This window comes from Leopardus geoffroyi, chromosome B4 (assembly GCF_018350155.1).
Source record: "Leopardus geoffroyi isolate Oge1 chromosome B4, O.geoffroyi_Oge1_pat1.0, whole genome shotgun sequence".
In the NCBI taxonomy this organism is placed as follows: Eukaryota; Metazoa; Chordata; class Mammalia; order Carnivora; family Felidae; genus Leopardus; species Leopardus geoffroyi.
Window position 1 is genome coordinate 81,209,458 of NC_059341.1, and position 25,472 is coordinate 81,234,929.

The 25,472-nt window shown below is 43.8% G+C and overlaps 1 protein-coding gene across 1 annotated transcript in view; it reads left to right on the forward strand.

Annotated features, from left to right (window-relative positions):
* Nucleotides 1-25,472, forward strand: part of NCKAP1L (NCK associated protein 1 like) — a 40,091-nt gene that overhangs the window by 4,452 nt on the left and 10,167 nt on the right. The window contains exons 4-26 of the mRNA XM_045466831.1: nucleotides 3,571-3,627; nucleotides 4,304-4,446; nucleotides 5,389-5,479; nucleotides 5,570-5,707; nucleotides 6,520-6,568; nucleotides 6,667-6,823; nucleotides 9,755-9,811; nucleotides 10,069-10,165; nucleotides 10,727-10,836; nucleotides 11,007-11,139; nucleotides 11,611-11,692; nucleotides 11,874-11,932; nucleotides 12,148-12,293; nucleotides 13,679-13,811; nucleotides 14,080-14,199; nucleotides 16,275-16,420; nucleotides 16,704-16,835; nucleotides 18,305-18,523; nucleotides 20,414-20,544; nucleotides 23,269-23,366; nucleotides 23,501-23,594; nucleotides 23,751-23,833; nucleotides 24,133-24,213. Of these exons, the coding sequence (XP_045322787.1) occupies nucleotides 3,571-3,627; nucleotides 4,304-4,446; nucleotides 5,389-5,479; nucleotides 5,570-5,707; nucleotides 6,520-6,568; nucleotides 6,667-6,823; nucleotides 9,755-9,811; nucleotides 10,069-10,165; nucleotides 10,727-10,836; nucleotides 11,007-11,139; nucleotides 11,611-11,692; nucleotides 11,874-11,932; nucleotides 12,148-12,293; nucleotides 13,679-13,811; nucleotides 14,080-14,199; nucleotides 16,275-16,420; nucleotides 16,704-16,835; nucleotides 18,305-18,523; nucleotides 20,414-20,544; nucleotides 23,269-23,366; nucleotides 23,501-23,594; nucleotides 23,751-23,833; nucleotides 24,133-24,213 (2,556 nt within the window). The remainder of the gene's footprint in view (nucleotides 1-3,570; nucleotides 3,628-4,303; nucleotides 4,447-5,388; nucleotides 5,480-5,569; nucleotides 5,708-6,519; nucleotides 6,569-6,666; nucleotides 6,824-9,754; nucleotides 9,812-10,068; nucleotides 10,166-10,726; nucleotides 10,837-11,006; nucleotides 11,140-11,610; nucleotides 11,693-11,873; nucleotides 11,933-12,147; nucleotides 12,294-13,678; nucleotides 13,812-14,079; nucleotides 14,200-16,274; nucleotides 16,421-16,703; nucleotides 16,836-18,304; nucleotides 18,524-20,413; nucleotides 20,545-23,268; nucleotides 23,367-23,500; nucleotides 23,595-23,750; nucleotides 23,834-24,132; nucleotides 24,214-25,472) is intronic.

Below are 25,472 nucleotides of genomic sequence, written 5' to 3' on the forward strand. Positions count from 1 at the left end.
CTAGACGTTTTTCTTAAGGAAACAATCAGAAGTACAGAGATATGTAAGAGTATGTACTCTGTTAAAAAAATAATGTACTCTTTTGCCTTATTTAAGATAGTGACAAATTGATAATTGATGTATCCGATATATAGAGGTTCGGTTAAAAATTCAGAGTATATGTCTATAAATGAATATTATGCAGCTGTGAAAGATGATAATATTTATGATAATCAGCATGGAAAAATGTTTTTCATATATTCTTTAATGTCAAAGCAAATTATAATACAGTAAGACATAAGATGTCTCTAATATGTATATTTATATGGGGAAACACGCATATAAAGAAAATTTGAACTTCTGATTGGTGGGATTTTGAGTGATTTTAAAAATGAATTAAAATTATGCTTGTTTGTATTTTATAATTTTTCTGCAATGAGCATGTGTTATTTACGTATTCAAGAAATAACACAGATTTTAGCCATCTGAGCAATCCAAGTTTGTGATGGTACCATAGGATTTCTTCAGATGAAACAAGAGTATGGAACCCTGCTTTGGGTGCCCTGAATCTACCGGAGGGGGCTAATCCAGGCCTTTCATCACACAATGAAGTGGGGACATGGAAAACTGTAAAGTCTGAAGGAGGGTCAGGTCAGAAGTTATTAATCTTGGAATTGAGGGTAGTGGTTAGGAAGAAGGTAGGCAGGCACTGGTGGAGGTGGTGGAAAGAATGCTGGATGCGTATAAACTAGGAAACCTTTGGGTGCAAAGGGGATTTTAGGACACCTTCTGGTTGCTGCATTGGTAAAGTTCTGAGCCCAGGGTGTATGGTATCGCTCATTTAGGGTAAGAGGAATAATAGAGACACTGAGATATTGTGCATTGTAAAGTAGGTAGGCTCTGAATCAGACAGACCTGGTTTCAAATCTCAGCTTTACCACTTGCCAGATGTATAAATTTAGACAGGACACTCTTTGGATTCCAGTTTCTTTATCTATAAAATGGGGAAATAAGATCTATGTGGGGTATTTGTGAGAATTAAATGCGATGATGCAGGGAAAACATCTAGCTCAGTATTTAGCATATAGTAAGGTTATAGGCCAACAAATGCTAATTCCATTCTCTTTTGATTCTTACCTTTAGAAGATAAGACTTATGTAGTGACATTGTGTGAGTGGCCGATAGTAAATCTCATCTATAATCTTAGGGAATTGGGTTTCAGGAAGGTGTGGTAGAAAGGCCCTCCTAGCAAATGAGGCAACATAGGGGTAGACAGAGATTTAGAAGTCATGTAGTATACAGGGAAAATCATGAGCTCTGTGTTCTAATTCTGATACTATCCCTTACTAGTTTGTGATCGTGGGCATGTATCTTAACTGCTCTTAGCCTTGGTTTCCCCATGTATTAATTTATTTTTAAATTTTGTTTGTTTGTTTATTTATTTATTTATTTGAGAGAGAGAGAGAGGGAGGGAGAGAGAGGGAGAGTGTGTATGCATGGAGGAGAGGGACAGAGAGAGAGAGAGAGAGAGAGAGAAGGAGAATCGTAAGCAGGCTCCACGCTCTGCACAGAGCCGGACATGGGGCTTGATCCCACAACCCTGGGATCACGACCTGAACTGAAATCAAGAGTTAGATGCTCAACTGGCTGAGCCACCCAGGCGCCCCAATCCCCCATGTGTTAATTTAGATTAGGTCTTTTGGGGAAGATAACGTGGAAACATTTTTTCCTGTTTTAATAAGTTTGACACATATATGCACCTATGTAAAAACCACCACAGTGAGAGTATAGAAAATTTCCATCACTCCAAATGTTTCCTGAGCCTTTTTTTTCCCAGTTCAATCCCTATCTCCTCAACTCCTGGCCCCAGGCAACCACTGATCTGCTTTCTAGATTAGAATTTTCTTTTCTTTTCTTTTCCACAGGTTCATATAATTAGAATTTATACAGCATGCATTCTTTTGTATCTGGCTTCTTTCACTCAGTATAATGTTTTTGAGATGTCTCTCTCTTGTTTCATGTAACTGTGATTCATTTCCTATTTTTGTGGAGTACTGATCCATTGTATGGATACAATTTATCTATTTACCTGTTGATGGCTATTGGGTTGTGTCCATTATGCATATTGGTGGCCATTATGCCCACGATGCTATAAACGTTTGAGTACAAGTCATTGTGGCAACATATTTTTCATTTCACTTGGGAAAATAATTTAGAAATTGAATTGTTAAATCAAATGGTACGTGTATGTTTAATTTTGTAAGAAACTGCCAAACTTTTTTTCCAAAGTCGTTGTTCCCTTTTCTCCTCCCATCGGTCATATATTAGTGTTCCAGTCGCTCCACATTCTCATCAGCACTTACTATTAACTGACTTAAATTTTAGCCTTTTCATGGGTATACAGTGTTGTTTTAATTTGCATTTCTCTGATGACCAATACCGTTGAACATCTTTTCATTTGCTTATCGGCCATGTGTATATTTGTTATTATCAAGTATCTGCTCAAGTCCTTGGCAACACATTTTTAAAGTAAAAATATATATATTCTTTGATCTAGCAGATCCACCTTGTAGAAATGAAAGTACCAATATGTTAGGAATAGGGAACAAAGGAGAGGCCAGGGACTGGGAACAAAGAAAATGTCCATCAGTGGGAAAAAAGGCTGAATGAATTGACCATACCATGGGCTATTATGTGGCCATTAAAAAGAAGTACATTAGTGTTCTACCAGATGACTTGGAGGACTTTAAGCAGGTAAGGTTGGATGAGAAAAACAAAATGGCAAGAAGAATATAACATTATCTCAATTTTATAACACAAATGATGATGAAAAAAACCTCTCTCTCTAGTTTTCTCCTTCCCCTCCCCCCCCCCCCCCCATCTGAATAAGACTATATAAATAGGGAGAAAATTAAGAAAGTCCATACTGGGTTGTTAAACTGGTTTACCTGGGGGTTGGGGCAGGATGGAGGGTGGTGCCGATGTGGGGGGAGGGAAGTGTCCACAATAAAACTGCATATTTATTTAGGTAAAATTGTGTATGAAAAGAAAACGAATCCCTATCACACTGGAATGAGGGCTAAATGAAGGATATGCAAATTACCTAGTACGTACTTAGCACATAGTAAGTGGTCAGTAAATAGAAACATAGAAGGTTGGGTCATAGTCTCATTTGTTAATGACTAATTTCTGAAAACAGGAGATGGATTACAAGAAAAACTTTTGGGATTTATCAATAAAAAATGGGTCTAATTTCCAGTATCTTAGAAACAGCCTATCAGATGATCTGCATTTTGTAACCTTTTTTTTTGTGTGTGTGGAGGAAGGGGGCACTGGGATGGTAAAATTAAGGAGAGTATGTGTAATATAGTAGTGACTTGTGTCTGTGGAAACTTGGGCATTTGGTAGGGTAAGCTTAATAGGGGCCCACTGATGGCTTCCTGAGGAGAAACTCCCTCTATTCAGCTTCCCTTATGTAACTCAGTGGCTCTCTAGGACCTCTAAGGGAGAGAACCTTCCCTTCAAATTCTAGTAGTACATGTCACCTTCTCTTTATTCTTTATTCATTCTCATTTCCAATTCTACCCCCAGGATCATGTATATGAGCTTCTCAACACCATTGATGCCTGCCAGTGCCATTTTGATATTGTAAGATTCTTCGTCATTCTCTTCTACCTATTCCTTTAGGATGATAATATATTACAATATGTTTATAATATAATATACTGTATTGTTCACTCTGTGACTATAGTTCTTTTGTATAAAGTGCTGAAGTTAAAGGATATTTACATGTGAAGCAGATCAGCAGTATGATTTATTTAATATAACAATGACACCAAAATGTTCTTATTCCACCTCTTCTAACCTCCAGATGTTACCAGATTTCCTGGCCTTTTTGTATCTTGAGCTCATTTTTATTTTTTTTTTAATTTTTTTTTTCAATGTTTATTTATTTCTGGGACAGAGAGAGACAGAGCATGAACGGGGGAGGGGCAGAGAGAGAGGGAGACACAGAATCGGAAACAGGCTCCAGGCTCTGAGCCATCAGCCCAGAGCCCGACGCGGGGCTCGAACTCACGGACCGCGAGATCGTGACCTGGCTGAAGTCGGACGCTTAACCGACTGCGCCACCCAGGCGCCCCAATTGAGCTCATTTTTAACCCCTGGCTGTGGTTCCGATTTTCTCCTTCTGAATTTTCCATCCTACCAGTTCGTCCTTCTAAACAGACCCTTTCGGAGTCTATTTAGTACTGTCTGGAATGGTGGGTGAAATAGGGATTAATTGGCCTTGCTGTTCTTGGGTTCCTATGTATTTTCCTTGCAGAATCTCAACTTTGACTTCACCCGGAGCTACCTGGACTTGATCGTGACTTACACCTCAGTTATTTTACTTCTGTCACGGATTGAAGACCGACGGGTACTCATTGGCATGTACAACTGTGCCCATGAGATGCTGCATGGGCATAGGTGAGTTAAAGGGATTTAGGAGATGAAGAATCTCCTACATGGTGGTATGAGGTACAAGGTGGACACAAAGGAAATAGAATCCATGTTTTCTCATTTGAGGACTTACAATCTACATGATGATCCAGGCCAAAAAAAAATTTTTTTTTTAAATCCTTATAATGGCATATATCAACAAGTGCACAGCTCTTTTACATATCGTTAACTCTTGAGTATCTTCTAGTGGATTATCCAATTTGCATTGTCTCTGATCATTTTTTAATCCTGGGCTGGCTTCCACTGTGCTTTTCAGGTTATTGCGAAAGGAAGATAAAGTTTTCTTTTTTTAGTATTGGTGGGAATAATATTAGCAAGGTAAAGCCATTAGAGGTAAGTAATGTATGATAGTACATTTGAAGCCAAATATAAATGGATTTTGGATCATCTGAAATTCTGTGCCCCTCCATTAGTGCAAATAAAAGTATTTAAGGGCTGAAAAAATGAAGATGAGAAGAATCACAGTAGGCTGTGACACATTGTTCTATGTATGATGTGTATTCCCATGTGTCTCCAGGAATACCTAGGCACGTGCCTTACCCATTAGCTTTGAATTTACTTGTATCTTTTTGGGTTGTATACAGATTTGGACCTAGGCATGTTACTCAAATTGCAACTAATTAACGTGAATTTATAGAGTACCTATCATGTGTTCAGTACTATTTTGGGTACTTACATGGCAGAAACTTTCATGGACCTGCCCCAAACTATGTAGTTCTCTCTAATAGCTTGATACACTTGGGTCTGGAATGGGTTATCTGTATATGTAACTCACAGTTTAGTTTCTATATTTTTGAAGGTGGAGGGGGATGCCAGCCTATGCACACAGCTTTATCCCATCTGCAAACATGAGAGTTTACATCATGGTCAAGGGAGACCTGTAACTCTTCTCTCCTATGCTTTTTCCAGTGACCCCAGTTTTGCCCGTCTGGGGCAGATGGTGTTGGAGTATGATCACCCTCTGAAGAAGTTGACAGAGGAGTTTGGGCCTCACACGAAGGCAAGTTTCCTGAGAGAGTGGAGAATTCCTCTGGTGGAAGTATATCGTCCTCGTCATTGACATTAAGGATTCATTTGTTTATTCCCACAGGCTGTGAGTGAAGCTCTCCTCTCTTTGCACTTCCTCTTCGTCCGGAGGACCCAGGGGGCTGAGCAGTGGCGCAGTGCCCAGCTTCTGAGTCTCATCAGCAGCCCCCCAGCCATGATTAACCCTGCCAATTCAGACACGGTACGTTCCCTTCTCTGGTCAGTGATGACATTCTCTTGGCCAAGGCCATCTCTGTAGAGAGTGCTTCTTTCAAGAAATATCATCCCTAAGAGTGCTTTAGCCCTCTTCTAGGATATGCATCTAAGTTGATAACCTCTTATAGCTAAAAAATCATGTTTGGATTCGAGCTTTTGTTTGGACCAGGATTAGCGTGTGGCTGCCCATAGGAAGAATTTAATGAATAATCATAGAATAAATGGACAGATGAAAGTGAGTCATTAGACACCTATTCAGCCCAGCAGGAAATTAAACATAGGCATCAGTTAATGAACAAATATTTTTATTCAATTAATATGGGCCCAACATCCGTGCTTCAAGAACTTAAACTCTTGGAGGGAATATATGCCACGTAGTCATAAAAATACAAGAGATGGTACAAGATGAATGAGAAACGCCAAATGAGTGATTTGTGCTTGAAGTGGCAAAAGAATCCAAAGGAGGAAGCGATCATGAGAACATTTTGAGTATTGCTTTTCTAAGCTGTTGAAGAGATATTATATTACATGTTTCGTTGTCCCAACTTCCAGCCCAAGCTTCATTTCCTTTTCTCAAGTGTATTCATTTTTGCTCATTTCACTTCCACTGCCTCACCTCCATGATTGGCAGGTTCCCCAGCTACTGGTTTATCAAAGTGTCCTGAGTCAGTCTGGTAAAATAAAAGTTGGTTTTGATACTTAAATTCTAGTTTGACTTCCCTGGTCTTGACTGCCTTAGTCTTTAGGGGAAGACCAGGTTCAGTAACTGCTTGACCATCTCTGCCTCTCTTCTCACAGATGGCCTGTGAGTACCTATCTGTGGAAGTGATGGAACGCTGGATTATCAGTAAGTTTTATGGGATCAGGTGGGAGTAGATGTCGCAGCGTGTTACGTGGATAGAAAATTCTAAAAGTCTTCATCTGCACTATTTTATCCACCTGCAGTTGGGTTTCTTCTTTGTAATGGGTGCCTCAACTCCAACAACCAGTGCCAGAAGCTGTGGAAGCTGTGTCTGCAGGGCTCCCTGTACATCACCCTAATCCGGGAGGATGTGCTACAGGTGCACAAGGTCACCGAGGACTTATTTAGCAGTTGGAAAGGGTGAGACATGAGAGCCAACTAATCTTATTTTGAGATTTTTAGGGTTTTGGGGAAGAGGGAAGACAGAAGTGAAGGGAAGAAAACATTCTCAGGAGGGAAGATCGGTTATTTACATTAGATGACATTGAGAAGTCAAAGAAAATGAGGACTGGAAAATGCTCATTGGATTTGGCTATAAAGGTGGTCTTAGTGCCCTTCCTGTGCACAACTTCAGCTGAGTGGTAAGGTTGAAAACCGGGTTGTGGGTTTAGAAGCAAATGGGGGATAAGGAATTTAATAAGTAATTCTTTTAAGAAGTTTGACTGTGAAGGGAAGAATCGAGAGAGAACTATAAAGAGAAGGAGGCGTTGGATTGAGGAAGGGGTCACATATCTTTATTACTTTTTTATTGCGCACTAATATCCAGAAATGTACAAAATAGAAAGTGGACCTTGACTACAATCTCATCTCCCGGAATAGTTTGGCGTACGTCCTCCAGATGCTTGTGTGTCTGTAACACGTAAAGGTGTGAATGTGTTTTCAGCCTTACATAAGCAATTTTTTTTTTAATTTTTTTTTTCAACGTTTATTTATTTTTGGGACAGAGAGAGACAGAGCATGAACGGGGGAGGGGCAGAGAGAGAGGGAGACACAGAATCGGAAACAGGCTCCAGGCTCCGAGCCATCAGCCCAGAGCCCGACGCAGGGCTCGAACTCACGGACCGCGAGATCGTGACCTGGCTGAAGTCGGACGCTTAACCGACTGCGCCACCCAGGCGCCCCAGCAATTTTTAAAGAGCAATGGACCCGCCGCTACATTATGTTCTGCAGTTTGCTTTTTTTCACTTACTATATTTCAGATATTTTTCATGTCCGTCTATAGTGACTTATCTTATTCTTTTTAACAGTTGCATAGTATTCTATTATGTGGTTGTAACATAAGTTATTTACCCAATCCCCTGTGATGGACATTTGAACCATTTCCACTTTCCTTTCTTTGTTTTTTAACTGAAGCATAGTTGAGAGTGTTTCCTTTTTTAAAAAAAAATCATTACAAACAATGCTATAATGAACATTCTTAGACGCATATCTTCATGAACATTTCTCTAAGGTAGATTCTCAGAAGTGGAATTGCTGGGGTGAAGGGTATGCATATACCAAATTTTAATAGCTCCTACCAAATTGCCCTCCAAACAGCTGTATTATCTGCAGTCTATGAGAATACTTATTCCTCATACTCTCAACAACTGGATATTACCATAAAAAGAATCACTGTCAGAGTTAAGAGAGAGTAAGTCTAAGATTAATAATTAGAAGTTACAAGGGGTGGATTTGGGTCTATATCTACATCCATATCTGTATACCTATAAAACTTTCTAATAATTATTGCTTGTTTTTTTTTGAAGTTTCTTTATTTCTGAGAGAGAGAGAGAGAGAGAGAGAGAATGAGTGGGGGAGGAGCAGAGAGAGGGAGACACAGAATCCAAAGCAGGCTCCAGGCTCTGAGCTGTCAGCACACAGCTCGATGCGGGGCTCGAACTCACAAACCGCAAGATCATGACCTGAGCCGAAGTCGGACGCTTAACCGACTGAGCCACCCAGGTGCCCCAAATGATTATTGCTTTTAAGGAATGGAAGGCATGTTTGAAGAGTGTTCAGTTCCCCATCACTAAGAACAACAACTAAGATGTAAGGTTTATAGTTGAGGGAGGTTTTTGGTATAAATGATCTAATTTGATCTTCATGGTACTTATCCTCATGTGTAAGTAAGTATTAATATATTTTTTATAGATGAGAAAATGGAGTTAAATCTCAATGCCACTCATTGGAAATAGGAAATAATTCCAGATTATTTGACTCTAATCCTGTCACTTTCCATCATACTATGTAGAGGTGAAAAAATTATCTACCAGGAATGCTGTGGAGTTGAATCCTGATTTAATTAAGATACTTTCCAAGTCTAAATCTCTTTCATTCTGTGCCAAGTTCAGTAAGGGAGTGGTTTGGAAAAGGGAAAAGAAAGGTTATGAAGTTTGACTAATGCAGTGGCAACAGTGATGCAGGACAAGAGAAGACAGATATAAGGGACACAGGGAACACACAGAGCCTAAAGTAATGTGGGATTTTTGAGCCTGGATCACTAGTAGAAAAAGGAGATGGTCAGGAGAGTCAAATATTACAGACAAGTGAAGATCAACGAAAAGGCCATTTGGTGATTCAACAGTTCACATTGACTTTAGAGAGAACAGTTTTTTAAGTGTCAAAATCTTTGTGGGATTCAAGGGTCAGTGAAAGGTGAGGAAGTCAAGAGTTTAGGTGTGTCTTTGGAGGAGTTTGGTGGTGTGGGAGGACAGGAAAGTTCAGCAGATTGTCAAGGTCAAGTGAAAGTCTTTCAGGATAAGGGAGGCTTTGAACTTATGTGTTGGGAGTAGAGAGTAAACTGGTGGAGAGGGAGAGACCAAGTGACAGAGGTAACTGATAAAGAAAAATTCTAAGAGGAGAAGGGTGAGAATGGGATCCAAGGTAGAGCTGGAGTAACTACTCCTACTTAAGAGCAGGGCCCGTGTCATATTTATGCACTGCCTCTTTTGTCTCCCCCAAACCCGGAAGAGTACTTGGCCTAATGGTGTCAAGGCAGGAGCACATGACAAGAAGTCCAGACCCAGTTTTGCCATTACAACCCTATGTAACCTTGGGCAAGTCGTTCCTCTTCCCTGGATATTATTTTCTTCATCCGAAAATAGTGAGGAGAACTGGATAATCTCTAAGCTGTATGAGTCTCTTATTAGTAGGCCAGGGTGAAAAGTTGGGTTTGGAAAGATCCTGAAAGTGAGGGGTGCCCATGCTTCCCATACATAGGCTGTCATTTGGAATCTCTCAGGACTGGGAAGGTGGGACAGGGTCTCTAATTGGTGGTGTGGCCAACCCTGCTGTGCTTGTGTCAATTTTCAGGTATGGCAAGAGAGTGGCAGACATAAAGGAAAGCAAGGAGCATGTAATTGCAAACAGGTAAAGGTGGGGAATGGGCTCTCCAAGAGGGGATGGAATAGGAATCTCTCTTGACCTTTGTTCTCACCTAAACCCCCCACAGCTTAATTGCTTCAACCCAAGAACTTGCTGCTTCCCCACAGATTCTTGTGTTTTCTTACCAAGTCTAATGGCAGCACTGAATGTTCCTCCTATCTGATACCCCTTCCTAAATGCCTTAGGAGGATTTTTAAGGATGGGAGAGGCACTCTTCTCTCGTTTCTACTTTCTTTCCTTAGCGGCCAATTTCACTGTCAACGGCGCCAATTTCTGCGGATGGCAGTGAAGGAGCTGGAGACTGTGTTAACAGATGAGCCAGGACTGCTGGGTCCCAAGGCAAGAAAATGAAATGCTGGCAGGGGAATGATGACCAATGATGAGAGACTCTGTGGGGGAGTGACTTGGCATTCATTAGTTTTTGCATTTCTGAGTCGTTGGTGATCTGTTTATATATGTATACACTGATTCCCTTGAATCCTCCTGGAGCACCCCAAAACTTTTTGGATCTCTTTATTGGGTACCATCAGTGGGTAGTATATGATGCATTATAGCTGTTTGTGTCCTTGTCTTATCCTCTATTTGAGTGTGATCTAATTGAAGATAGAGCTTGCTTCTTTTTTTTTTTTTTTTTTTTTTTTGCCAAACCACATAAATGCCTACTAAATATTTCCAAGACTTAATAGAGATGAAATAGTATTGACTGTGAGCTAATGTCAACATACGTGCGTGTCTGATTCTGTTTCACATGGTTTTTATGGGTCTCTGTGTTTATTATTGGATACTATTGCTGGTGAGGTTACACGATTGTGTCCGTAGGCGTATTATCATGATGGTTCTCTGTGCTCTGAAATCCATTTTTAAAGTTGAAAATTCTCATAATCTCTGTCCTCTCCTTAGGCCCTTTATGCTTTCATGGCTCTGTCCTTCATTCGTGATGAGGTCACCTGGCTGGTTCGCCACACAGAAAATGTCACCAAGACAAAGACACCTGAGGACTATGTTGACTCGTAAGTACTTGACATGGTTAAGAGCCTTGACCTTAGATGGATTGGGAAATGGGACAGGGAGGCATCAAATGACCTCAGGAGGTCTCTGTTTCTGCTCTATTATCACTGTCTTTGTCTCAGTTGATATTTCTAGTCTCAAAACCTCCCTGTTCTCTTCCTTGACTCTGCAGGAGCATTGCAGAATTGCTTTTCTTATTGGAGGAGATTAGGGCTCTTGTCCGGAGACACATCAAAGTGATACAGCAATACCACCTTCAGTACCTGGCCAGATTTGATGCCCTTGTGCTCAGTGACATCATTCAAGTAAGTTTAATTAACTAAACTTTGGAACTGTCAGGGCGATCCCTGGTCATTTCCCGCTGGGGGCCACCCTGGCTGAATCTCATGCTTTGTAGATTGTCAAAAAGCCCGATTTTCCTCTCTGCATTTGTTGAAAGAAAGAAAAAAAAAAAAGACCTATAATCTCCACGGTCTTTTTTTTCCCCCCTCTTACATGAAGAAATAGGAGAGAAAAATACTGAGGAGAGAATATTTCTTCTTACATGAAGAAATAGGAGAGAAAAATACTACTTAGAAATAGAGAAAAATAAAGAGAAACTGGGTGTTAGCATGGCAGTGAACCCAGGGGATTTCCTCCATCTCTTGGTTAGCTCTTTCTGTTTCTGGCACTTACCAGTTCTTTCTACCTTCATGAACTGATTGAGCCTTGTGGTCCTGGTTTCTGTCCTGGTGGAACCTCTACCCACTTGATGTCAACTCAAACTTCTCTTTTAGAACCTGTCTGTGTGTCCTGAGGAGGAGTCCATTATAATGTCCTCATTCGTCAGTACTCTCTCCAATCTCAATCTCAAACAAGGTAATTGGAGGGAAGAGGAGAAGGTAAGGTATATAAGGGTGAACATCTTTAGTTCTAGAAATATTGATCTCTTGAGCCAGGGAGTGGGACAAGATGACTTTGAAAAGGACCTACCATTCTGTGGAGTTTGATATAGGGTGCTGTTTTATTATTTTCTTTTAAACTTCTGTTTTTCTTGTAGTTGATAGTGGAGAGAAATTTGAATTCTCTGGATTGAGGCTGGACTGGTTCCGTCTACAGGTAGGTCTGTTCCTGTTAATGGTCCCGCATTCTCAAGGTTCTTCCTCCTCAACAATCCCTTCTCTGTTTATTTCCTAATCTCTGCTGTATAGAGTGATTCAACATTGACAACTGCTGATTGACAGGACAAACCCTAGCCAAACTGTAGCTCCTAGGTGGGCTGTCCTTTTCATTTATTTTGTTCTTCTCCACCCTTTTCCTAACTCCAACCACAGGCATATACCAGTGTGGCTAAGGCTCCCCTGCACCTTCACGAGAATCCTGACTTAGCCAAGGTGATGAATCTCATTGTCTTTCACTCCCGAATGCTGGACTCAGTAGAGACTATACTGGTGGAAACTTCTGACTTGTCTACTTTCTGGTATGCCCTTATTCAGAGCTCTTTATCATTTGACCTGATCTCTTCCCTGGCTTCTGTGGAGAACAGTAGTTCCTTCCAACAGATGGGAAAATATTGTTTGAGAGTTCCTTAGAGGCAGGTGCTCCAACTCACTCATGCCAGGTTCTACCAAGTCATAGGAATTTTAGGTTGATTCCCTTTTGTTTTGGCTTTCTTTAGGATAATAATCTGTGATAATTCATCAGTATATATTTTTCCACACTGGTATCTTTGGAACCTTCTGCAGCTTCTTTTTATTCTTGGGGTATTTTGATTTAAAAGAGACATGGAAAATGTGGGGTTTCAGTGGAGGGAGCTGAAAATAATTGAGAGAGTTGGAGAATAGGGCCTTTGGAGAATGAAAATTAGTTTGTCTTCCTTAGGTATCATTCAGCATTTATCAAGTGACCACTGTTGGACATAACTCTATCCTTTGGCAGATCAAACAAACAACACAATATGTTGGCTCTGTTCCCTGCATTCAGTATAGGTGGGGAGATACAACACCCATGTACATGTGAAAAGGACATCAACATAATAATTGCAAATGTAAGAAAGTGTAAAAAGAGTGCATGATATTGAGAGGATATAGGGTTGAGGAAAGATTAGTATCATGGAATTAACCTGAGAAAGTTTTCTGGAGCCTCAGTGGTCGAATTTTGGGAGGGATGTGAATTAATATTACTGTAGGACTTCTAAATTAGGGGGAATAGCCCAAATCATGCAGAAGCTCTAGGGCGCCTGGGTGGCTCAGTCGGTTGAGCGTCCGACTTCAGCTCAGGTCATGATCTCACAGCTCGTGAGTTCGAGCCCCGCGTCGGGCTCTGTGCTGACAGCTCAAAGCCTGCTTTGGATTCTGTGTCTCCCTCTGTCTGCCCCTATCCCACTCGCATTCTGTCTCTGTCTCTCTCAAAAATAAACGTTAAAAAAAAATTTAAATCATGCAGAGGCTCTGAGGGAAGAATAGCAAATTTTGGACAAGGGCAGGGAAGAAGATTAGCACTAAACCACCATGGGGTCCAGTATGAAAATCGAAAAGGGTTAAGTTTCTTGGTTTCCTGTCTACCTTAAGAGTAGGGAGTTGTGGGGGCACCTGGCTGGCTCAGTCTGTAGAGCATGTGACTCTCAATCTTCGGTTCATTAGTTCAAGCCCCATGTTGGGCATAGAGTTTACTTAGAGAGAATGAGAGAAAGAGAGAGAGAGAGAGAGAGAGAGAGAGAGGTAGAGAGAGAGAGAGGAGGGAAGTGAGGGAGGGAGGTGTGAAGATCAGTAGATATTTGTTGAAAGAATGAATATTCTCTCCACCTCAAAGGGACCAGCTGGCTCCTAAACCCTGGTTCTAAGTCTGCTTCCCCTTTGTCTGCAGCTTCCATCTCCGCACCTTTGAGAAGATGTTTGCCGTGACCCTGGAGGAACCTACCATGTTGCGTTATGCCATTGCTTTCCCTCTGATTTGTGCTCATTTTGTCCACTGCACTCATGAGATGTGCCCGGAGGAGGTGGGTACCCTGACCTCTAAGCCCTGTCATCTCTCTAATCACATCTCATCCATATTCCACAAAACACAATTCCAAGGGTTGGTTTTGGTCATAAGAAGGGTACAAACATAGGTATGTGACACGTGACCCTAAGTGTCTCAGCTTGATGTAGAACGTGTCCCCTCTCTGGGTCTGTTTCTTCTTCTGAGTGGTGGCTCAGAGCAGATTATGAGGAAGAAGTGACTGTCTTGGTGATGACAATTTCTTCCTTGGTTCCTCTTTTCCAAAGTACCCCCACCTGAAGAACCATGGCCTTCATCACTGCAACTCCTTCCTTGAAGAGTTGGCCAAGCAGACCAGCAACTGCGTCCTGGAGCTCTGTGCTGAACAACGAAACCTGAGCGAGCAGGTAGGCTCAGTCTTCTCTCTCTATTTCAGTTTCCCTCTGTCTACCTTGTCTTCCTGTCAAATGCCAAGTTCTCTAACCCTTTCTCCCAAGTAGAGCTAGGGCTTTTGTGTACTTGAGTTTATGGCAGGTTTCTTTTCTTAGTGTAGTTCCTTCAGTCTTTACTCCCTTAGGACGAGATAGAGGTGTCCAAAAATACTCTTATTTGAACAGCTGCATACCAGCAAAATCTGTGCTCTCATTTGAAGCGTTCTGAGAGAGGAGTTAGCTCCCTTGTTTATTCCCCCTCCCCTCTCTGCCCTGTGTATGCATAATTAGGACTGTGGCCCCTATATCACCTGTCTTGTCTCACCTTTCTGTCCAGCTGCACCCTAATCCGTGGCCATGTGAACATTTTCAGGCACCTCCTCTGTGTTTATCCTCAGGGCTGCTTTCTTGTCCTTGTCTGCTTGTTTCCCCCACCCCCACGCCCCACCTTGACTGACTCACAGCACCTGGTCCTGATTAGCTCAACCTAAATTTCAGAAAATTAGAAAATGAGGAACTTGTTGCCCTGGAGTCTTTTAGGTTTCCTGGACTACCCACCCTTCCTGGGTTTGAGTCAGGCTTTGTAGCAACTTTGGTAGAAGGGGGTCCAGGTTGTGTGTGTGTGTGTGTGTGTGTGTGTGTGTGTGTGTTGTGTATATATATGGATGGTTAATATTATTACTTACATAACCTTCCCATTGTCTCATATGTAAAATGCGGATAAAAATAGTTTCTTCACAGAGGTATCATAGAGATGCAATGAAATAGAGTATGTTAAAAGATTTAGTACACCGCTCTCAATAGAGGTCAGCTGCTATATTATTTGGTACTTACTGAGCCCTAAGCTCTGTGCTGGGTTTTTGGGATGGGGTCCCAGAAGGAAGTTACGCAATCCCTGCCCTTGGGGAATGTCCTGGTTTAAGGGAAAGAGGAGTACAAACACATGCCAGAAAGAAATTTAAGTGATGAATGCCCAGAAGCTAGGCAACCAAGTAGAATTGCGGGCATATTCTTCACTTATTTTGAGTCCCTACTACACGCAAGGGACGCGAAAGAGTTTGCTCAGTGTTGTATTGGGTGACTCAAGCGTGATGTGAGTAATTGTTTTCACGCACACCAGGACTTTTGTGCCCAGATGAGTATTGCCCCCTCTAAAGTTATCATTTGGAATAAATAATTAGTGATGTTGCCATAACGAGCAGAATTACGTTATTTTGGAATTACTTTCAGAATCTAAAACCGCAGACGTTTTGGCATAATATCAGGGTTGACACATCTTTAGGGTCACATCTCTTAGCATGACTGTGAAGTACCAAAACCGGTTTTCTCATGGTGCTTACACTACTCTAAGAGGAATTCTGAATGAGGAGTTTCCAGACGTGCTCTGCACAGGCTCCACAGCATTGGATTAAGTGGAGAGAATTCTAAGATGATTATCTTGAAGGAGAAACCTGAATATATAATTCTATTTTATATTTTCTGTGCAGCTGACTGGGCTATCTCAGTGAAGAGAAGAGATACAGAATTGATTAATAATAATAAAAAAAGAAGTGGAAAGAGAGTGCTGGCCATATTGTGAGCTCTGAATCTTTGGACAGCTACATAGCACGGGCATCTGTATCCATGGGACAGAATATGAAGGGATGTAAAGTGAGATGGTTGTTCCATCCAAGCAAAAAATAACTTTCTTCCCAGGTTGGAAGATCCTAGAAAGTGCAGTTGCGTGGAGCTCTTAGGTCCTATTCCTTTTACTTGAATTTTTCCATCAGTAAAGAGTTTCTCTCAGGATGTGAGTGGGGACTTGACGATCTGATCCATAAAATACACTGCCGTTTCTAGACTTTGAGCCCTACCCATGGAGAGATATTTAGTGATACCTAAAAGAAATGAGTGCATTTCAAATTGGCCCCCATTCAAGGAGGAGATGCTGGAAGGAAAGAGAGAGAAAGGCAGACAAATAAAAGAATAGACAATAGTGGAGGGTCTGCGAGACGGGCTCCTTGTCAGTTTTAGGAATGGATCTCACTATTCACTTGTGTTTGTCCCTAAAGCTTCTACCTAAGCACTGTGCCACTACCATCAGCAAAGCCAAGAATAAGAAAATCATGAAGCAGAGGCAGACTCCCAGAAAAGGAGAACCTGAGAGAGACAAGCCCGGAGCTGAGAGTCACCGGAAGAACCGCAGCGTTGTCACCAAGTGAGGACCTGGGCCCTTGAGGGCCAGGTGGCCACTGCCTCCAAGAAGGGAGAGCAGGGAAGAGGGAAGGTGATTCGGCAGAAGAACGTGGGAGTGGTGGTGGCAAATGGCAGATACGGAAAAGCACTTCCGTGTGAATTTCCTACTTTGCCTTTGAAGGCGGCATCAATGTCCTAGAAGCTGAAAGGGTCTGAGGGTCATGGGCCTGACAAATCCTTCCTGGGTACTAGCAGGTAGTGCCAGCCCTGTAATTAAAGCTCGTTTTACTTTCTCAATTTCCCAGCATGGACAAGCTACACCTAAACTTGACAGAATTGGCACTGACAATGAATCATGTGCACAGCTTCTCTGTGTTTGAACACACGATCTTCCCTTCTGAGTATCTCAGCAGCCATCTGGAGGCCAGACTCAACAGGTATCACTCTTTCCTTGTCTTCTATGTTTGCATGGTATGGTAGTCCTTTTTTTTTTTTTTTTTTTTGAGAGAGAGAGAGAGAGAGAGCGCACACACGTGAGTGTGTGCGTGTGCGTGAGCGGGGAAGGAGCAGAGAGAATCTTTTATTAAAAAATTTTTAAAAATTTATTTCATATATAGAGAGGGAGCACAAGTGGGGAAGAGGGAGAGAGGGAGAGGAAGAGGGAAAGAGAGAGAGAGAGAGAGAGAGAGAGAATCCCAAACAGCCTCCATGCTCAGTGTGGAGCCTGACATGGGGCCCTATCCCATGACCCTGGGATCATGACCTGAGCCAAAATTGAGTTGGATGCTTAACTGATTGAGCCACCCCGGTGCCCCTGCATAGTATGGTAGTTCTTAAAGTTGGGTTCTGTCAGATTCATTTTGGTGGTCACTCTGATGGAGTTAATCTGGCATAGGTCTCAAGTATCTTTATTAAAATGCAATTAACAAAAAAGGTCCCAACATTCTACAGGTGGTTTGGTAAACAACCAGAACTGATCACCACTGGTTTAGTGGTTTAGTAGAGTGAGCGGGGATTTCGCAGTCAGGAGACCTGTGTTGACATCCTGGCCATTAGTTAAGACACTGGAGTGGGGAATCTGACTTGTTTGCGCCTTGTTTCCTACCCTGCAAATAAGGATAATGATATTTACCTTATAATGAGAATTACCTGTAATTGAGAATTGGTATAGAATTAAAGGTAATAATGTGTACGAAGTTCCTGACACATACAGGCTTCAATAAAATAGATTCCCTCCCTTCACTTTGCCTCTCTTTCCATTGCCCCTTGAAGTAGGAGGAATATTCCTTATATTGGAGTTGAGTGCTATAGTCAGTAATTAGGGGAATGAGGGGAAAAGGTTTTGTTTTTTTTTGTTTTTGTTTTTTGTCTTAAATAATACTCCAGTCTTCTATGTTTTGTTTTGGAATTTGTAATCTATTCGCTTGAGTTGCCAGGGAAGGCGTGCTTGAGAAAGTGACATTTGGGTAAACTCCTGAAGAAGCCAAGTGTGTGACTATCTGAGGAAAGAGCGTTCTAGGTAGAGGAAATAGCCAGGGCAAAGGCTCTGAGATGGGAACCTGCCTAGAATGTTCAGGGACACGGGGGAGGCCAGGATGGCTGGACCAGAATGAGCCAGGGACTGATGGGTCAGATGTCAGGTTAGAGACTAGGTTGGAGGAGTTGGCAGACTGTGTAGGTATTTCTATGTCATTGTAAGGACTTTGACTTTGACTCTGAGTGAGATGGGGAGCCTTGACAGGGTTTGAGCAGAGCACTAACAAATGTACCTACCTTTTTGGGTTTCTATGAGATTTAAAGGAGCTAATGTGTGTAGTTAAATCATAGCACAGCACCTGGAACACAGAATAAATGTGCTGCTACTGTGTTTAATATTATGATTGTGATTATGATTTTTGTCACCCAGAGCCATTGTGTGGCTGGCTGGCTACAATGCCACGACCCAGGAGATCGCGAGGCCTTCTGAACTGTTGGCAGGAGTCAAGGCATATGTCGGTTTCATACAGTCACTGGCCCAGTTTGTGGGTGCAGATGTTTCTAGAGTCATCCGCAATGCCCTCCTGCAGCAGACACAGCCACTGGACTCGTGTGGGGAACAGACGATCACCACTCTCTACACAAATTGGTCAGTGTTGCTTAGCCTCTTCCACTGCCTTATTCCTTTGTTACCACTTTTGCCTTTACACGGTCAGACCTTGGGTCCAGGCATTTTAGCTCTGAGGGTCATAGACCCCCAAATAGAGGCTTGTTTCTGCTAGAGGACTAGAGCAATAAGCGGGGGGCAAACCCAGATGTCCTTCTTTCCATGTACCATCTATTTCTGACCTTCCATGTAACACCCATTCATCTACCCTGTAGCAATTTGACCTTTCCCCTCTTATTCTCCAGTTCCTAATCTTCCTTTTCTGGATTCTTACTGTTTTAATTTCAAATGCTCTCTCTTCCTCTTTCTGAAGTTCTTTTATTTCTCTTTGCCCAGCTTCTCTCCCTGAAGACTATTCTGTCTAACGCAGTATCTCCAGAATACAATCACTTCACCCCAGATACGACCATGTCGAGTCTAGCAGTTTGTTTTTAATAGGAAGGGAGCCGCCTCTCCAAAACCAGAGGAGGTAGGGATTAGCAGTGTTTCCTTTGAGAGTTTGAGGATGGAAAGGAGCCAGATTCCTACCTCCCCAAGCCACTGGGTGGCGCTTTTAATCCAATATCAGCTCAGCAGGAGTCAGGCTGCAAAGAGCCCCCCTGAGCAGGGGTAAAGACGGAGACCAGTTTTGCAAGTAAGAATGCCACCAGGGGTGTGTCAGGAAAGGAAAATGGGTGTTGTGGGTTAGGTGAAGACTTTGAATTGTTAAAGAGGGCATGCTTCTCTGAAGGGGGCACCCACCCCTTGCCTCCACCTGATCGCTACCCCCACTAAGCGCCTTACTTTTAATGGAAAGTCTCCCAGTTTCAAAATTTTGACAACAAATTCAAACTAAAAGAAAAAAATCCCTCACCTTTGATGGCTGGGTTTGCCCCCCACCCAGGGGACTTCTGTAAGACCTAGACCCAGAGCTAGTTCCTGGGTGAGTGGCAGGGGCCAGCCACACCCTCCTTTGCCTGAAGGTCAGGAGGGGATATTTGGAGGCTGGATGACCAGTGCCCACAAGGCTTCTGTCAGTCCAGGAGGTTTGACTTGGGACTCGGCTTCTAGAATCCTATGTCCTCAGTCCAACATTCTTTTATTTAAAAAATTTTTTTAACATTTATTTATTATTGAGAGACAGAGACACAGCGTGAGCAGGGGAGGGGCAGAGAGAAAGGGAGACACAGAATCTGAAGCAGGTTCCAGGTTAGTCCAACATTCTTTTATTATTTTTTTTAATGTTTATTTATTATTGAGAGACAGAGACACAGCGTGAGCAGGAGAGGAACAGAGAGAGAGGGAGACACAATGGAACAGAGAGAGAGGGAGACACAATCTGAAGCAGGGTCCAGGCTCTGAGCTGTCAGCACAGAGCCCGACGCGGGGCTCGAACCCACAAACTGTGAGATCATGACCTGAGCTGAAGTCGGATGCTTAACGAACTGAGCCACCCGGGCGCCCCCCCTCAGTCCAACATTCTCATTGGAGAGGTTGAGGCTAAGTATATTTCAGAGGAGCCCAGTTAGTAGGAACTTTTTTCTTGTCAGTTTGGGCTTGTCTTACCTGACAGAGAGAGGCCTAGGGTGAGGGGAGAGAACAGTTGGAAAAGAGCAGGGGCTGAGAGAGGGGAGTGCATACTGTTACATCTGACAGCCCCGTGAAATACCCTGCGGACTGGAGGAGAAGCAGAATTACAACACTGCCAGTTGTTCTTGAGCCAATGGCTTGGGGTGTTAATAATTAGAGTGTTTTGCTGTCTTCTTTGAGTTTCTTCCCCCCACCCCAGCCTTTGACAGAGTTTCTCTTCCCGAGCCCAGTGGTAGTAGTGGGGAGCAAGCAGGGAGAAACGATCGAATGCTAATCTCGTGTGCTTTCTTGGCCAACCCTTAGGTACCTAGAAAGTCTGCTTAGACAGGCGAGCAGTGGCACCATCATCCTCTCCCCCGCCATGCAGGCCTTCATCAGCCTTCCCAGAGAGGGGGAGCAGAACTTCAGCGCAGAGGAGTTCTCTGACATCTCTGGTGAGCCCGGGGCCTGGTCTCCTTGGCAAGGAGCTGAGCCTTTCCCCTCAGTTCAGCATCTCAGCCTCCAGACCTTCCCAGAGGCTCATTCTGTAGGCTCCTCAACATCTCTGCGGGATTACACGTTGGGGACAATAAAGAGATCCTAAGTGAGAGCCAGAATTGAGGAGTGGGCGGGGGGGGGGGGGGGGGGGGGGGGGGGAGGGGGGGTTGCAGGTGGAGAGGGAGAATGAGGGGAGTTGGGAGCTAGGTAAGGCCACTCAAGTTACTGAAAGGGTTTACTTTTCGAAGGGTGGTAAATAGTTATTTTCCATTTCCACACAGAATAAAGAGTTAGACATATAACGAAGGGTAAAAGATAAATAAATGTAAGGAGGGGATTCTGATATTTGGAGTTATTAAATAGTAGTCTGATGTCATGGCATCTTCTTTCTGAGGGATAAATTTTAGGGCCTGAGCCAGAGCTTGGATTGCTGATGTATAATGATGATAAAATAATAGATGACATTCACTGTGGGCTAAGTTCTAAATGTTCACACCTATTAATCCCTTTAATCCTCACAATGGCTTTGAGGTAGGAACTCCCATTACCCCCGTTTTACAGATGAGGACACTGAGACACAGGGAGGTTAAGGAGCTTACCTAAGGTCACACATTCATAAATGTCTGAACTGGGATTTCAACTCAAGGCAGTCAAATTCTAGAACCTGGGTGCTTAATCACATGCGGTGCTGCTTCCCAGTGTCTAGAAGGACTTTTGTGTCTTAAGGCCGGTGGGTAAGGATTGTGGAGTGAATGAGTTGGGGTGTCCTTCTCTTTTTAAAAGAGGGCTGGAAGCCATACAGATCCTTTTTAATGGATTTGTTTTACTGACTGATTGATGAACTATCCTACTGTTTCCTCCCTCCTTTCACCTCCATATAAATCCTGGCTCCTGCATGGTGTGTGGTACAGGTGGGGGATGCTTTCGTGACCCCGCCTTCTCCATTCTTCCCCTTCCTTGTTTGGGGAGGGGGCATGTTATAGAAGAGCACACAGTTCTATTGTCCAGTGCTGTCTCCTTCTTACCCTCATTCTGACTCCATCAGTAAGCTGACCCTACTCTTTGCGTGCTGGAGGCTTCAGATGTCCCCTTTCATCAACTCCACCCACAAACTGTAGGCAGCATCTAAAATCAGCTTTAGGTCTTGCTGACAACTGATGAGCAGCAGGAGGTAAGGCTGATTCCCCCTTCTACCACCCCCACCCCAATTTCCCCGAGTTACCATGGTGATGGGGCAATGCTACTGTAAAAATAGATAGATGGAAAGAGAAGGATGGCCTAGGGTTACTAGCCTGGAGTTGAGAAGACTAGAGTAAGGAGATTCAGCAGATCTGAACTGGACGATCAGTTTGTTTTCTCTCTCCAGGGGAGGCAGTTCAGCCCCTCTTCCTCTCTATCAGCCATTTTGGCATTATCAAGTTGACCAGGTGGCACATCTTTTTCTAATTCTCAGCTCAGCTTTTTCTACTATAAATCGGAGAGGCCAGAAGTGCGTAGTATTTACTCTAGACGGGGCTCTGACCAAGTTCCACTTCCTCTGTTCTTGGTGGAAGCAGAGATCAACTGGTCCTGGCTTCAACAGCTTGAGCGTGAGCCTTGATTTCTTTCCCCTCTGAACTCCTATTAACAACGTTAAACTCACTTTTCTGCTACCGGTCTCTTGTTGTTGCTACTTTTGGTTTTGTACGATTTTCTCTGCTGGGATGGTGCATGGCCAAAGACCATCGCTGGAGCTCCTTCCTATTTGGATTTGTCACTAATGTTTCCAACAGGGGATTTCCCCAGTAGGGTGTTGTTTAATCCACAAAGAGCCGAAAGTGGGATGAGTAGGGACAGATAAGGCATCCGGGGCAGACTAGAGGGAGGAAGGATTTAGAGGAACAAACAACTGGGATTCTGGGGATGTGTGTTGGTTATGAAAAAGAAAAGGTAGGTCCAGGAGAGGAAAATTTGGACAATGAGGCATTAAATAAGGGAAGCAGAGGGAGGAGCACAGAAGACACCAGAGCTTAGATAAGAAACTGGTTGTGGTATCTACAGAAAGGGGCAATAAGACATTGTGCTAGGTTTCAGGTACCAGCCCTTGACTTGGTTAAGTGACCTTGAACAAGCGCTTGACCATGTCTGTTAAACCAGAAGGATGTACTGTATACCTCAGAGGGCTGTTAATAATGATCGCATCAATAATCCTTTAATCATATATATCTTTGTGGGCTTCTAAGATTTTTAGCATGGGCTCTTACTGACTCTCATATCAACTCCGTGAAGTATTTGGGGCAGATATTAATTTCTTCATTTTACAGAGAGATAAATGGAGGCTCAGAAGGGTCGGTGACTTGTTTAAGGTCTTACATCTAACAAGTTAGTACAGCTAGTCTTGCAAGAGCAAAACCCAGGTACCACAGAAAGGGACTTGGGAAAGGATCGCTTCCTGTAAGAATGTAAAGTAAATATCATTTGCGGTGTTTGCGTGAGTACCAGTGGGGAGGGGGTAAATGGTCCCACAGGATGGCCAGGTCTGTCACCTAAATGTAGGATTGCAGGCCACTTCTGCTCCCCAACTTCCCACTTCCTGTCCTTGAGGAAAAATATTGTAAATGTTCAGATTTACCGTCTGTCTGTGGTGTAAACACTCCAGTGCCCTCTGAGTCCCACCCGGGACCTCTGTAACTCTGTTTCAGAGATGCGGGCCTTGGCTGAACTGTTGGGCCCCTACGGCATGAAGTTCCTGAGTGAGAACCTGATGTGGCACGTGACCTCTCAGATTATGGAGCTGAAGGTACTGTGGAAATAAGGCCTGGGAAAAGGCGCAGCCTCAGGGAAAAGGGGCAGGAGTAGGAGACTGGTCGGGGGTGGGGGGATGTACCACGGTCTTGTCTTCTCCTGCTTCATGTCTCTATGTCCTGGCTGCAGAAGCTGGTGGTGGAAAACATGGATGTACTTGTTCAGATCAGATCCAACTTTAGCAAGGCAGACTTGATGGCTTCTCTGCTGCCCCAGCTGATAGGTGAGCACCTCCCTGATGGGACAAGGAACTGTGGCCATGGCATTCCGGATGACAGGGGTTTGGGGGGAGTGGGGCGGGGCTAGGCTGGGTGTGCAGAAGCAAAACCCGCACTAGTCTCCTGAGTTCTACTTTTCTCACGCTCTTCCCTCTCCACAGGGGCTGATAATGTGCTGAAACGCATGACCATCATTGGAGTTATCCTCAGTTTTAGGGCCATGGCCCAGGAGGGACTTCGGGAGGTGAGCTGAGGGCAAAGGGCTGCCCCAGAATCACAGATGCCCCTGAGGGTAGGGTTTGTATGAGAAATCGTGGAGACGTGTGGTGAGCATTGAGGAGAGAGGGGGAACGTAATTTGGTAGAGGTCCCGGAAGATCTCTGGGGACAGATGAGCAGAGGACACCTAGAAGCATGATGTTAGGGCCGTGTGGGAGGCTGGTGGGGCCCTTATCCAAGCTGGGGCCCTTGTTATGTTTGTTCCGTCTATCTTTGCAGGTACTGGCACTGCCCTGTGAACTCATTTATCTTCTCTCTCCTCCAGGTGTTCTCCTCCCACTGCCCATTTCTCATGGGTCCCATAGAGTGCCTGAAGGAGTTTGTGACCCCAGACACAGACATCAAGGTATGGGACAGCTCGAAGTGCAATCCACTTAGGAGATTGCTGTTGTAGAAAGGACGTACCCAGGACCTCGTGAGGGAGGGAGGGCTCTGAAGAATACTGTAGGGAAGGAGCCAGCATTTGAATTTTTTAAAAAATCTTTATTTATTTTTGAGAGAGAGAGAGAGAGAGAGAGAGAGCAGGGGGGGAACAGAGAGAGAAGGAGACACAGAATCTGAAGCAGGCTCCAGGTTCTGAGCTGTCAGCACAGAGCCCGAGGTGGGGCCCAAACTCACAAACTGCGAGATCATGACCTGGGCTGAAGTTGGACACTTAGCCGACTGAGCCACCCAGGCGCCCCAAGGAGCCGGCATTTGAATAGGAAGGAGCTGGGAGAGATTTTGTAGAGAGAGGAGTAGTGGTCAGACGATATTCTTGGAGAGACAGGGCAGAGCTGGAGAGACATGAGGGGGATGGACAGAACTGGGAGCCTGGCGTACCTGTGAGAGGGTTGGGGAAACGTTACTGGAGAAAGGTAAGATCTAGGGTGGCATTGGCGGCTTTTTCTAGCTAAAGTGTGCCAATTAGATACTGAACTGCGTGCAAACAAGTTCCCTCTTCAGTCAGGAGCTCAGGTACTTTTTGTAAAATGATTTATTGCTTCCATCCCCACCCTCTCCACCTGAGCCCAGTTTCCCTTTTCTGGCCTTTCCTTCCTCCTGGTTCTGAAACTTTTTGATTCCTCTATGTCTGTGTCACCTGGCTCAGGCCTGCATCTACTACAGAGATGGAGAGAGGAGGAGGGGCTTCTGCAGGCACCCCGAGTAGAACATCCACTTCTCTGCCCACCGCCCCCCCCCCATCTTTGCAACATCTTCTTGTCTTTTGGATCACCTGAAACAAACAGGTGTGTTATGTAGGATATACAGCCAAAGGCTGGGAACAAGGGCCTTCAGACACATAGGGCAGGCCACTTCTTCATGGAGAGAGCTCTGTGATTAAGAGGGAACTGGTCAGCAGGAAGAATCAAAGTTGGACATTAAGAAAAACTTCCTTGCCTTGAGATCAAAGGAATTGTGAAATTTCCCCTCTCTCCCCCTGAACCTCAGGCTGAAGCAGTCCTGGGGACCCTGTGGGTTTGATGTTTCACTGGGCTGGCTGCCCCTTCTGACCGTTCTTTTACAATGAACTTGGGTTTCTGGAAGCTGCTGATGTTGGGGACGAATGCTATAGCCTGTCAGAAGCTTGTCTACCTGTATCTCCTGGGCAGCACTGATTTTAGG